Source organism: Amblyomma americanum, chromosome 6, assembly GCF_052857255.1.
Source record: "Amblyomma americanum isolate KBUSLIRL-KWMA chromosome 6, ASM5285725v1, whole genome shotgun sequence".
Taxonomy (NCBI): domain Eukaryota; kingdom Metazoa; phylum Arthropoda; class Arachnida; order Ixodida; family Ixodidae; genus Amblyomma; species Amblyomma americanum.
In genome coordinates, this window is record NC_135502.1 from 55882409 (window position 1) to 55894925 (window position 12517).

Consider the following 12517-nt stretch of genomic DNA (forward strand, 5'->3'; position numbering starts at 1 on the left):
CGAACCACATGAAATATGGGCCTCCGTTCGCACTACCACTGATACTCGTAGGTTAAGTGGAACTCTCGCGCATACGGACCCCTTAATGCGCCTGGCTGTAAGTTTTCAGCCTGTTTTCAAAACGCGTCGACTGATTCATGCGCAGACTACCGCTTGTAAACACGCAGAAAATTGCGAACGTCACAATAACCATTGTAAAAGGCTAGTTTGAGGAACAGTAAAACGGAATTCGCGTAGCTTTTGGCGTGGGTAGGGATTGTTCTAACGCCTGTCGTACATGGCTGCGTGGCAGGTCAGAGCATAGAACCTCAAAAGATTGTTTTCAGTGAGGTAGCATTGTTACCACACATTTCTCAAAATCTATCTGTCTTGTGTCATGTGATGCCGCCACCCTCCAGAAAGTCTGGAGGATCGCGGATTTTGCCCTCCACCAATCTTCACCTTTCAGAATCCTCTACTAACAAACATCCCACCTTCACCCTATAGAAGTTTCACTCCCAGCCAAACCTCCCGCCTCTACCCTACGGAATGCCACCACCCACTGCACAACAACCTCTGCCTTCCACTTACCTTCACCGCCCAGAAGCTGCCACCCTTCGCCAACCAATACACCACCCTATGAACACCCAACCACCCACCCTCACCCTCTTTAGCATAATAACTGATGCCATGCTGTTGGCAGTTGCAAGGACTGAGCTCTTCACCAAAAGTTATCTTCGGGCTTGCATTATTATTTCTGCTCGTGAACACTGAGGCTAGGCCTTATACATGCGATACTATGGAGGAGAGCGCTTGCATGCATTGGTAAATGCAACTCTTCTGAATCATAAGGTACCAGGTTTGTGTCAAAAAAGCGCATTGTCATTACGAATAATGAACTACTTCTGTCTCACAAGCTTGGCCTCTAAAACGTTTAGGAATTCTCTTAGCAGGTGACCGCTGTTGTAGTAATCATGCTTATTATGATCCTCGTGTCTGAAAGTACCCACAACTAATCGCAGTCGTGACCTTTATTTAGAAATGAGACCATTTTATTTGTGCTGTGGGAATGAGTGTTGCTAAAGTCTGCCTTCTAAACCACCAACGAGACGTCGTTGAGAAATCTGGTGATCAGTTCGTAGGCCACTTCTGGCTGGTCGTAGGGCAGGATGTGACCCCCGTTCCGGACGAGAACCATTGTGAAGTTGTTCGCTTTCTTAACGTAGCCCAGCACCTCATCACCGTCGGCCGAACGCCAAATCTGCTGTGGGGCACTGGCGAACTCCTGGGCCCCCGACCATTGCAGCGAAGACATGAAGGCCTCGGTCGCAGTGTATGGAACGGCGATGTCCAGCTGACCGCTGTAGTGAAGTGCCTTTGCGAAAAGAGAGCAACACGTGGGGTCCGTGTAAGAAACACATTTGTCTCTCGATAGTCCAAGAACTATGTAGACGTGAGGACTTTCGAAAAGTTGCCAGGGAACAGGTTTGCGGCACGGGCCGTACAGCGGGGTTGTGCCCAACTTGAAACTGCAGATTTTTGAAAGGGGTGATGAGTGATGTGTACTCATCCTCCGAAAAATCTGAAGCTCTGAAGATTTCATACGAGCCTCACTGCAGTGATCGGAAAGAAACTCAGGGCACTAGAATCGTTAAAAAAGGATAGTGTCTGTGTGTGCACACACAGAGATTAAAACTACAGGCCCCAAAAACTTTCGTTGGATAAGAGTACTCGAAATATTGGGTGTTTAACTTCCGACGGCAATCTGCAGCGTTATGGGTACAGGTTTCTCTCGAAAAAGAGAAGATAGAAACAGTTTTAGGCATTGCAAGAAGGTGCTTGTGATTGAATACGTAGTCTCCTGACAATGAGCGCGAACATTTCCCGCTGAAAGCAATTCAAACATTCTTTCTTCTTTTCAGGCACCCTCCCGCCCGTTACCTTTCACACTCTAGAGCCTGCTAGCCGGACCACGCAGCAAACATGACAGAGAAAGGCAGTTTTGACGCAGGAATGCATTTAACCTCGACATTCGCGAACCCCAGCTTCCGTCACGTGCTTATTTTTCTGACCGAGCACGAAAATCACTGACAGAATGCAATGCTATACGCATAACATTACGAAAAACAAGATAGTTTCAATGAAACGCATGTGCTTATGATGGGCACCGCTCACGCTGTAGTTTTTACATTATCCTCCGATTGCTTTCTTCCATATTTTAGTTCAAGTTCTGATTGCTTTTTCGTGAAAAACTTTAGAGTGAAATCTCTTTTCCACGTTGAAGGGAGAGGGGGGAGAGAAAATTTCGAGATTGACCAGAGATAAAGGGTGAGTAACGAGGGATTTTCCTAAAGGGACAGTACACTGAATTTTAAACACTCGTTTATTATCAGTAGAACACCGAGCTTGCTGTCTAAAGCTCTGGATTCTGCAACAGTTTTGTTAAAAGCGATGTAGAGTTTTACCGAGAACTTTTAGATTAGTTTATGCACCCGTTTTCATGTGCCCAGATGATGGAAATCATGATCAGTGATCACGAATGAGATTGCACTTGGGAAAAAGTGATGTAACAAAAAATACTGTAAATCTCACCCGCGAAACGGTAATTATATACTCATGTTTCCTGCAGAGTAGCGTCCTTTCAGCGTCCGCACCCAAAGCTGTTGCGGTATCATGATATATGCCACGTCGACGAAAGGTTTAGTGGACCGGTATTGAATAATAATAATTGGTTTTTGGGGAAAGGAAAATGGCGCAGTATCTGTCTCATATATTGTTGGACACCTGAACCGCGCCGTAAGGGAAGGGATAAAGGAGGGAGTGAAAGAAGAAAGGAAGAAGAGGTGCCGTAGTGGAGGGCTCCGGAATAATTTCGACCACCTGGGGATCTCTAACGTGCACTGACATCGCACAGCACACGGGCGCCTTTGCGTTTTTCCTCCATAAAAACGCAGCCGCCGCGGTCGGGTTCGAACCCGGGAACTCCGGGGTTAATAATAATAATAATAGTAATTGGTTTTTGGGGAAAGGAAATGGCGCAGTATCTGTCTCATATATCTTTGGACACCTGAACCACGCCGTAAGGGAAGGGATAAAGGAGGGAGTGAAAGAAAGGAAGAATAGGTGCCGTAGTGGAGGGCTCCGGAATAATTTCGACCACCTGGGGATCTTTAACGTGCACTGACATCGCACAGCACACGGGCGCCTTAGCGTTTTTCCTCCATGAAAACGCAGCCGCCGCGGTCGGGTTCGAACCCGGGAACTCCGGGGTTGCCGCTCCAAGAAATTCAAAACACTGTGGCGCCATCTTGTGCCAAAAGCTAAAACCACATCATCGGCGTTGCGAAAGAAGCGTCGCTTTTCATCGAACGGCGCACTGTAGAGAGCTTAAACTATAATAAAACACGACGAACAGTCCTCCATGAAAAAAAAAAAACCCTGTGCAGTTAAAACAAATCAGCGATATTTTGCCCAGTTTTGGTCACGTGGTGGGTGACACAAGTAATGACCGGGTTTCATCGCTATATATCACTTCAGTATGCTTTATGCAATGCTGGAGTCACTGGAAAAAACTTTCAAAGCTTTCAGACACTCTTCTTTATGCTAATTTTTGTCAGGGTGCTTCGATGCAATTCCTTTGGTATTGTTCCTCAATGGGTAGGGTATTGACATCTCCGCCGTTTTGAATTTCAGCCACATTTAGCCGCACCAAAGTATTTTTGCGGAAATCAATACTTTCGTGTCTTTGACGCGCGATAGCGTCCAATACTGCCTCAAGATATTGAAGCCATAATTAAAATTCTATTTTAGAACCTTTCTCTTCATTGTAGTGGTCAGCGCTAAACATGTGGTTCAAAATGGTGTCTCCCGTTTGGACAATAGGCGCCCCCACCCTTCCAAAGGAACGCTTTATCGAGACACACTTTTTTATGCGACTTTGATGCCACATTAATATTTTAAATACTTCTCGTACTCAATACGAGGCACGATGTCTTTCTCCAATTCCGCCAAAATCTCATGAAACACTTTGATCAGTGGCCGGTCCCTTTAAATGGACAAATCTCCGCTGTAGCAGCCTTCGTTGATTAAAGCTCACAGCCGGTAAATTAGCTCTGCAAAATATTTCTCTCTCTTTTCTGAAGCTCCACCTGCAGCTCCAACACGTACCCTTTGTCTTGAGCACATTGTCAGCGGAGTCCCAGAACTAATTAGCATTTATGGCTGACAAGATTATGGCCGTAATGTTCCTGGCGTATCTGCAGTTCATCTTCCCCACGCTTCCAAGTGTACATATGAAACTAGCAATCACTGACGACCGCTTAGGCCCGCTCCATTCTGGCAGCCGTCGGATAGACGAGCAGAGTGGTACTTATTTTGCTGCCACCACATCGCGATCGCTGTCCGTAGCGGTCCTGGCCGGGGTTTGTATTCCGCGACAGTCGTCAGATGCCGTTAGGAGTCATTATATAGCAGTCGTTATAAGCTCTACAGAAGAATATTCACAGCGACTGGACAGGCAGCACAGCTGTGTTGAGAGCTTTGAGTTAGACAGAGTGGTGTGTGGAGAATTACCTTGTAGTTGTTTAAGAAGAATGCGAACTCGTCCCTGACCGACTTGATAAGGTCATCTGCAAGGTGAAGCACCACGGTTGATTTGTTCTCGCCGAACTGGGCTCCTCCCACGTGGATGGCATGGCGCACTGCCGAGGTCTGGACGAACTTCTCGTAACGTGTGTGCGACTCAGGTTTTTTGGTGATCAGGTAATTATAGACATAATTATAGCCTGTGACGTTTTCGAAATACGTAGGCCATCCGAAGACGACGCCGAAGATCAATTCAATCGCGAGCGAGGAAGCCTCCGTGTAGCGCTCCTCACGGATCAGTTCCGCTGCCAGATCACACTCTTTCTGCGTGTATGTTGCTTGGTTTCGGTCCATGAGGCCAACCTGGTACAGGTAGCGCCCATAAACGAGCATGTTCACCGGGTCGATAAAGCCATTGCCAATGGAGAGACCCTTCAGGTTGACTGGTACCCGTAACTCTGCTCTGGACTGGTGCAATGCGGCGCCAATGGCAGGGACGTATTTACCTGCGGAGAGAATAGCGCATGAAATAATGAAGTCCTCTCAGGAGGTGATGGCAGCAATAGGTTGATGCACTGCCTGCCTGATGCATACAGACCTGCCTGATCCGGTTAGGCGAGGAAGCAAAACATACGTACAAATGCAGAGCAAACAAAACCGAGTGGCTTCTTGCCGGCACCAATCTCATGCAGCAGCAAGGAACACTGTTATTGATTCCTTCACTCACGCACAGGCTGGGAGTGAAGTTGTAGTGAAGTTCTGTGGTCTATTTTCGATATTTTTTATTATACATTGTTTTGCTTTAGCCTAAATCTTGTTGTTTCAAGTCCAATAACTGTCACTCTTGTTGATGTGTCCAAGGTAGCATTAAAGGTAAAAGAGGAGATAGCGAAGTGCTTAGATGCATGAGCCCTGCACTATTCTGGTTGCGCACCAAGAGATGTAGTTATGAATTCCAGTGTGACCGGCAACTTTCTCAGGTACACTACGTTTCCACTATAGTGTTTGGGTGATGCGAACGGACGGACTGGCAAAGATGTGCGGACATTGAGAGGTGAAGATGTAGACGGGATACGCATTCCTGCATTAAAGCATCACTAAGGACAGCGGTGCTACGCCTGTTCCTGATGTCCAAGAGGCATGCGGTTACGGAAAGCAACTTCGTCTATTCAAGCTCTCTCCCACGCCTTTCAAACATACGTTGTCGGATCACGCTATTTAATATCAGGCAGGTTGCGACACTGTGTGAAATCGCGGGGTAGGACAATGCACATTGCATGCGCAAAAAAACCCCGCATAAATAACCTGAAAGGGCTGGCTGGCAGGAGTTAGTGAGCTAAGATATCGATAATACTATTGATGGTGATATCGATACTATCAACAGTTAAGCAATTAAAGAAATATCAATAGCAAGAAATAAATCTACCGATAATACTCTAGAAAGTTCACTGTCGATAGGGCTATCTATAGGATATGATCGCGCAATGCGCCGCGTAAATTCTCTGCAGCATAAAGTTGGGAATGTTTTCCCGCATGTCCCGAGCACGCGGTATGCGGATGGTATTAACGCTGGAAAGGCTGTCTTTTCTAGCAGTCTTCGTGTTCATAGCAGTCTTCGGTATTCATAGAACCGGTAGATGTGCTGGCAAAAACGACCGGCGCCGTCCATAAATCTTCCATACGGCCAGAGACGAACTCTTAAGACCCGTCTGCTTATGAGCCAAAGTCTAATAGAGTTATTTCTTTAGAGGTTATATTTGCCGACTTTCGGGCTCTTGGAAGTTTGTCTGCTGCTTATAGAACAGAAGATGGCCGTTGCGCCAGGTAAGCTTGTACGGAACGCTCAGTGTCAGGACAAAGACAATTTAGCTTAGGCCACACCAGCGATTGCCAACACTTCGAAAATCCCAAGCGGATAATTCTGAACAAGACGACGTCTTATACCTTACATTTTAGCCTGTGTTGAGTTTCTACGGCGTTTAACGTCTATAAGATGTCAGAAATAGGAAGAATTCATGTTCTGGATGCCGTATCGAATAATTTTTCTGATAGTCGCTTTGTCGTGGCTGTAGTCAAGTGTTCGACGGAAATCCGTCTGGTCAGGCAATCCGTCTGGTCTGGTCTGGCTGGCGGCGAACTGTCGCATGTTACTTCGACCCGGGCTGAGTATTAAAAAGAATATTGATAGGAAAATTTGGTGATCATTTAACTGCATCATAAGCGGCGGCACACTAATCGGTGCAGTTGGGGCTCAATTCCATTAGCCTCAGTCTACACTGTGAAGACATCATAGAATATACAACCTTTGTCCGTAAAGTTTCGAGACTGATTTATTTTCTTCTCTAGGAATGATTTCCCTAAACAAATGTTGCCGCGTAGGTGTAGCACCATATTTTCGGGATAACCTGAGCTATTTATGTTAATTGCTGTGGCAGTCGCTAGATGACATTACGTGTAGAAAAATACGTTGTCACTTGTCGTCTGCGCATTCTACTGTGAGTGAATGTGGAGAGATGGACGTTTACCTCGAACAGCGTGTAAGCATAAAATTCTGTGTGAAGCTTGGCAAGACAGCCACTCAGACGTATGAGCTCCTTCGTGACGCTTACGGCAACGAGAAATTATCGCGGGCACGATTTTTCGAGCGGCACAAGAGGCTCGTTTCGGGGAGAACGTCGGTGGAGGACGACACAAGGAAGGGGCGCCCTTCAACCTCACGGAATGAAAACAACGTGGCTCGAACCAGGGGAACCGTACAGCAAGACCGCACCATTACAGTCCTCATTCTATCAGATGCTCTCGACATTAGTAAGACAACATGCCACCAAATTTTGCAAGAGAACTTGGGGAAACGAAATATGAATGCCAGACTTGTGCCGCACTCCCTCACACAGGACCAGAAGGACACGCGGGCATCAGTGAGCGCTGATTTGCTCTCCGAGGCAGAGAAAGATGCTGCATTCGTCGACAACATCACTGCTGAAGACGAAACATAGTGTTTTCAATACGACCCTAAAACAAAGAGGCAGGGCGCCGAATGGCGGTCCACAAGCTCTCCGGCGTCGAGAAAGGTGCGACGACAGAAGGCCAATACAAAGACGATGCCGATCGTTTTTTTCGATGCCAGAGGTGTCATGCATAAGAGTTCGTCCAACAAGGGCAGACGGTGAATCAGGCGTTTTATATCCGCGTGCTCCAACACATGCGTGGTGCACTGCGACGCCGTCGCCGTGACTTAAGGGCATCTGGACAATGGAGCCTTCTCCACGATAACGCAAGGCCGCACATTGCTCTCAGCGTGACAAAATTTCTCGCCAAGCACAGCATTACTGTACTTCCCCATCCGCCATACTCGCATGACCTCTCCCCATGCGATTGTTTCCTGTTTCCGCGTGTGAAGAGAGCCCTAAAAGGTCGCTGGATAGGGAGCATGGAGGCCATTCAAGGCGCCACGACAAAGGAGCTGTCAACCCTGCCAAAAGAAGCGTTTTCTAACTGTTTCCAAGACCTCAAGAAGGGTTCGAAGCTGTGTATAGACTGCAAGGGAGACTATTTCGAAGGGGTGCTGCACAAATGATTTCAATGTTAGACGCATTTTTTTAATGGACTCAGTGTCAGAACTTTACGGACAAAGGTTGTATATTCACGAGATAAGCCACCTCTCAGTCGCCTTTCACGAGCTTGGTTTCCGCGTGACATGGACTGGTAGCTTTGTTAGCGCTGATGGCAGGCTGCTTTTCTTTCTTTTCGAGGCTAAATGATCGCGTGCTCTCTATCTTTTTGTTTCTGTCGCGTGTTCTGACACGTGTGGTGTCTTGTGTGTAGTGTATGCGGTATCGCAGCATATCTGCTTGAGCTCATTGGGCCTGCGCTTAAACGCGCAGATCATAAGGAATTGTTTTGAGAGTGCGCTTACTCTTTGCATAAAAGAATGAGGAGTATGAAGAAAGACATCTCGCAGCACTTGCAACACTGCGGACCTACCACTAAACGAGCGAGTATTTTTGGCCGGAAAAAACGCAGACCGCGCAAGGCTTATTTGAATGATGAACTAAACCTGCGAATGCCTAAAGCAGTTTGTCTTCCAGCAGAACCCTCTGGAATGCAGCCAGTTTCAAAAGAAGGTACGGCAGAAAACAGAATCCGGAATTTCTTTAGAGACGGCATCAGAAGCCCTGAACCGACACAGCTATTGTTTCGAGAGTACCTGGAGTTGCAACCACAGGCAAGGGATAGCAACCCTTTAATATTCAGGTGTTCTGGCCAAACCTCAACAATGTCACTCTCTGAAGTGACTATGAAGTACTTATATAATCCACCAATGCTGGTACTAGCCGAACGCGTATTCTCAGCCGCTGCACAGATAGTTTCCGACAGGAGGAGCATGAAGGGCATGAAAGTTGACATGGCACCAGAATGCCTGACTGACACATGATAAGCAACACGTTTAACTCTTCAAATGTGGAGGAAATAAAGCCGTTACAGCTGTCAATGATTGTGCTGGAAGAAGTTTTTATTGTATTTTGGAATTTGAAAGTAAGAATGTGAACATCTAGCTCTGTTGGTATAACACTGGTTAGTTTTCAGTAGGAATATAGGAAGGGCCACATTTCGGACCTCGAAAGCTGAAACTAATAATTTATGTATTTCGCAAAAAAACATTGTTGCATGAACTGAGTGTTACGATAGCCAGTTCTTGTAATTTTTTAAAATATCGCTGACCAACTTTGCAAGACTATTGACAGTACTATAGATAGTAAGCGTTCGCAAACTATTGTAATACTACCGGTAGTGCTATCGGTAGCAAAACTGTCGGTATTGTTTTCAGACTACAGATAGTTAAAACATAAAGTATGGATACTGTCGATCGGATTTTTACCCATATTTTTGCATGACTAGTGCCCATGTTGCATTGTTTATGCACGACCCAGGAGATTCATGCTCTCCATCCGTGCCGTCGTTCCTGGGACAAATAGCTCAACATTCACGAGAAAAGACCGTTACCTCTTTGCCCTGTTGAACTGGTATTTTGGTTTGATGTTGTTTGGTTCTTGATGTTGTTTGGATTTTGGTTTGAAGTTGCAAACCACAGCCAGAATTAGAAACGTCCGGTACATCCCATTTATTTTATATGGTCGTCGAGAAAGGTTGGTATGAGGGCGAGAAGCATTATATTGGCCAGATGTTGCAGCGAGCGGATGAGTCGGCCATCATAATCACCATGCTCGCGTAGAATCTTTCAGGACGCTCTAGGTTTTTCAAAAATTGCGAGTTTAAAATATCCCAACCATGTTGAACAGTGTTAACTTCTGGCGGCCAGCAGATGGCCCGAGTTGCTGAATCATCAGGACAGCTGGGCATGTCAATCTCACCGGAAATAAAGTTTAACTCTTTCCCCCTTGGATTCGGTTTGCGTACGTTGTCACCGAACTTGACTTGGAGAGCGCTGGTCTTGGAATCATATTTTCCTTTATGAAATGCAGTGTTTTTAATTAAAGCTGCGTAGAATTTCGGTGATAGTTCTCACCGGCGTAAGATTCCCCGGCCAGGTAGAAATCGTTCGACGAGTATTTGTCGAAGAGGGTGAAGAACTGCTGCAGAAACTCGAGCATGTCCCTGCTCACGTCGGACATGTTGCGGGCGTAGCCGTCGTCACTCTGCGTGAAGCTGAAGCCAGTGCCCACGGGGTTGTCCACGTAGAGAACCGATATGCTGCGTGTCCACGTGACTGGGCGCAGCTGCGCCGCGTTGTGCTCGTCCACGTAGTAAGGACCGTGCTCCACGAACAGGCCGAGAAGAGAAGACGTACCCGGTCCTCCCTGGAGCCAGAGCATTACCGGCGCCCGGTCGGGGTTTTCCTGTGAGAAAGAAAATGGTATGAAAGATTCGAAACACACCTCTCACACGTAATAACTACTGGTCAATTAAATTCAATTCAAATCAATCAATCAATCAATCAATCAATCAATCAATCAATCAATCAATCAATCAATCAATCAATCAATCAATCAATCAATCAATCAATCAATCAATCAATCAATCAATCAGAAACTTTTTGAAGGTCGAGTGAGCATCAGAAAGATGAAGAAAACAAGCATCAACAGACCGGCTCACATAGCTTGTAGTAGATAGCGCTGTGTTCAGGGATTTTTCCCGACGTTCACTGTTGACAGCGACAGATGGTGGGACATTTTTTTTTGTCAAATTAACGTTCGCTGTGTTTTGTATTGATTTCAACTAAACTATTATGCCTCCCTTATGGAGCAATAATTTCACGGATTTTGGAAGTGAAAAGTGGTGTCAATTCAAACGCAATGCAAGAGAACGAATTCGACAAAGAGTCGAGGGAAACGGATTTTTTGGCAATGCTAAACGACCAAGAGACTAGTTTTGGTTTAAAGCTCGATACTAATGTATTGAAACACATCAAAAGGAGCGAAGAGTAAAAGCGTTACTTAGCAGTCATTTGAGACATTTATGCTTTTTCAAGACCCTGCACTGGGAGATGCGTGTTTCGTGAAGAGGTGTACATCTGACGTCAAGACGCTTCTCGCATGCGCTAGTACAAAAAGTATTATTATGTTGTAACTCAGATTCACATTAAAGTTGCAGACATCAAACCAAAGTGTGAAAGCTTTTAAAACACATCTGCACACGGAAAATGTAACGGTGTTCGTGCCGTTAATATCCGATCTCGTAGTGTGCTTTCTTACGTTCGCCAAGTGGCACATAATATCATATAGATTGAAAAAAAATATGCTACCAATCATTTTTCTTCCTGGTCTTAGTGAAGAACGAGGAAGCCACCTTGCTTTTCAGTGAAATGGTTCTGTATCGTTAATGATTTGGGAATGCCTGTTTTGATATTCCGAGATGTTATTCGTGATGTCATTTTAAAACAGGAAGGTGCAATGTGTCCGGAAAATATGATTTTTTTTCCCTGTGCGGAAGCTTAGCATCATTCTAGCAATATCGAAACAGTGCGGTCTATTCCGTGAAAGGTTACGGTAGTTTCCAGCGCTGGACATTACCATGGCAGGGACAAACCAGAAGAAGAGGTTGCTTCCCAGCTCCTTGTTGGCGGTGATGAAACCCGAGTAACTGAGAACATCAGGGACATCGCCGAGGCTGCCAACCCTGCTTCTTTCCAAGGCTTCGTCGTACTGGCCAGCTTCAATTAGAGGAGTCAAGAACAGAGGCTCTCCCTCGTCGACTTCTGAGGTTGGCTTGTGACCTGTGTCGGACAAAAGGATGGAGTGTTTTTTTTTTTCAGTTAACATTTTCAACTCTCCAGAAGACGGAGCATTGTTTGCATTCTTGTTTAGCTAGTCCTCATAAAGTCGTTGTGTTTGTAAACACGTGGTCCAGTTTTGCAGGTCTATTTACGGTGACGGCACAGTATACTTGGCTGACTGTGGCCATTTAAACCTTAGGGAAGTACAGCCTGCGTCACCCTTGTGTGCTTGTGTAGAGTGTTCGAGGGAAAGACTGACCCGCATAGAAAGGGACACCCCGCTGAAACTGCTAGGTTTGACAGGCAGCGCTTGTAGGGCAGTAGGGCCACATGGAAGTCGATGCTAGGCAGGCGCGTGCACTTCACCCGAAAACTATGGCCTGCTGGGTAATTTCGGCTTTTATGATCGGGTGCTCGGTGCTGGAGCGCTTAGCACAGGGGTGACGCAGATTGTACAAAATTAAAAAAGAAGAATGCGACATTATGATGCAACTCTGTTAGAATTATAATACGGTTCCGAAATGTACTTTTTGGGCTTGATTTTCACTGATCGGGCGAAGGTCTTCGACTGCTATAGTTTCTGGCTAAGGGAAGATTATATCCTTTTTTGCAGCTCCACTATTTAGACGCTGTTATAAACGGAAAGTCCTCTTGAAAATCCGGCATACCTTTACTTATTGCTGTTTGCAGTAAGTTACACTGATGATTGCGCAAAGAAAG

General features: G+C 46.0%; 1 protein-coding gene across 1 annotated transcript; it reads right to left on the reverse strand.

Annotated features, from left to right (window-relative positions):
• Window positions 1-1068: 1068 nt before the first annotated feature.
• LOC144095272 (putative serine carboxypeptidase CPVL) lies at window positions 1069-11843 on the reverse strand. The gene is made up of 4 exons (XM_077629050.1): window positions 11595-11843; window positions 10091-10421; window positions 4552-5069; window positions 1069-1354 (listed from the first exon to the last, which is right to left on the reverse strand). Exons 1-4 carry the CDS (start codon window positions 11841-11843, stop codon window positions 1073-1075), a joined length of 1380 nt encoding a protein of 459 aa, XP_077485176.1. The 3' UTR covers window positions 1069-1072.
• Window positions 11844-12517: the final 674 nt, after the last annotated feature.

What these genes read in the sequence shown, in the direction of transcription:
- LOC144095272 (XM_077629050.1), bottom strand. Translation starts at nt 11,843, where the DNA reads ATGTTAACTGAAAAAAAAAAACACTCCATCCTTTTGTCCGACACAGGT. An exon ending in GGCCGGGGAATCTTACGCCG is followed by an intron (nt 5,070 to 10,090) that starts GTGAGAACTATC and finishes TTCTCTCCGCAG; the next exon opens with GTAAATACGTCCCTGCCATT. An exon ending in TCTTCTTAAACAACTACAAG is followed by an intron (nt 1,355 to 4,551) that starts GTAATTCTCCAC and finishes CTTTTCGCAAAG; the next exon opens with GCACTTCACTACAGCGGTCA.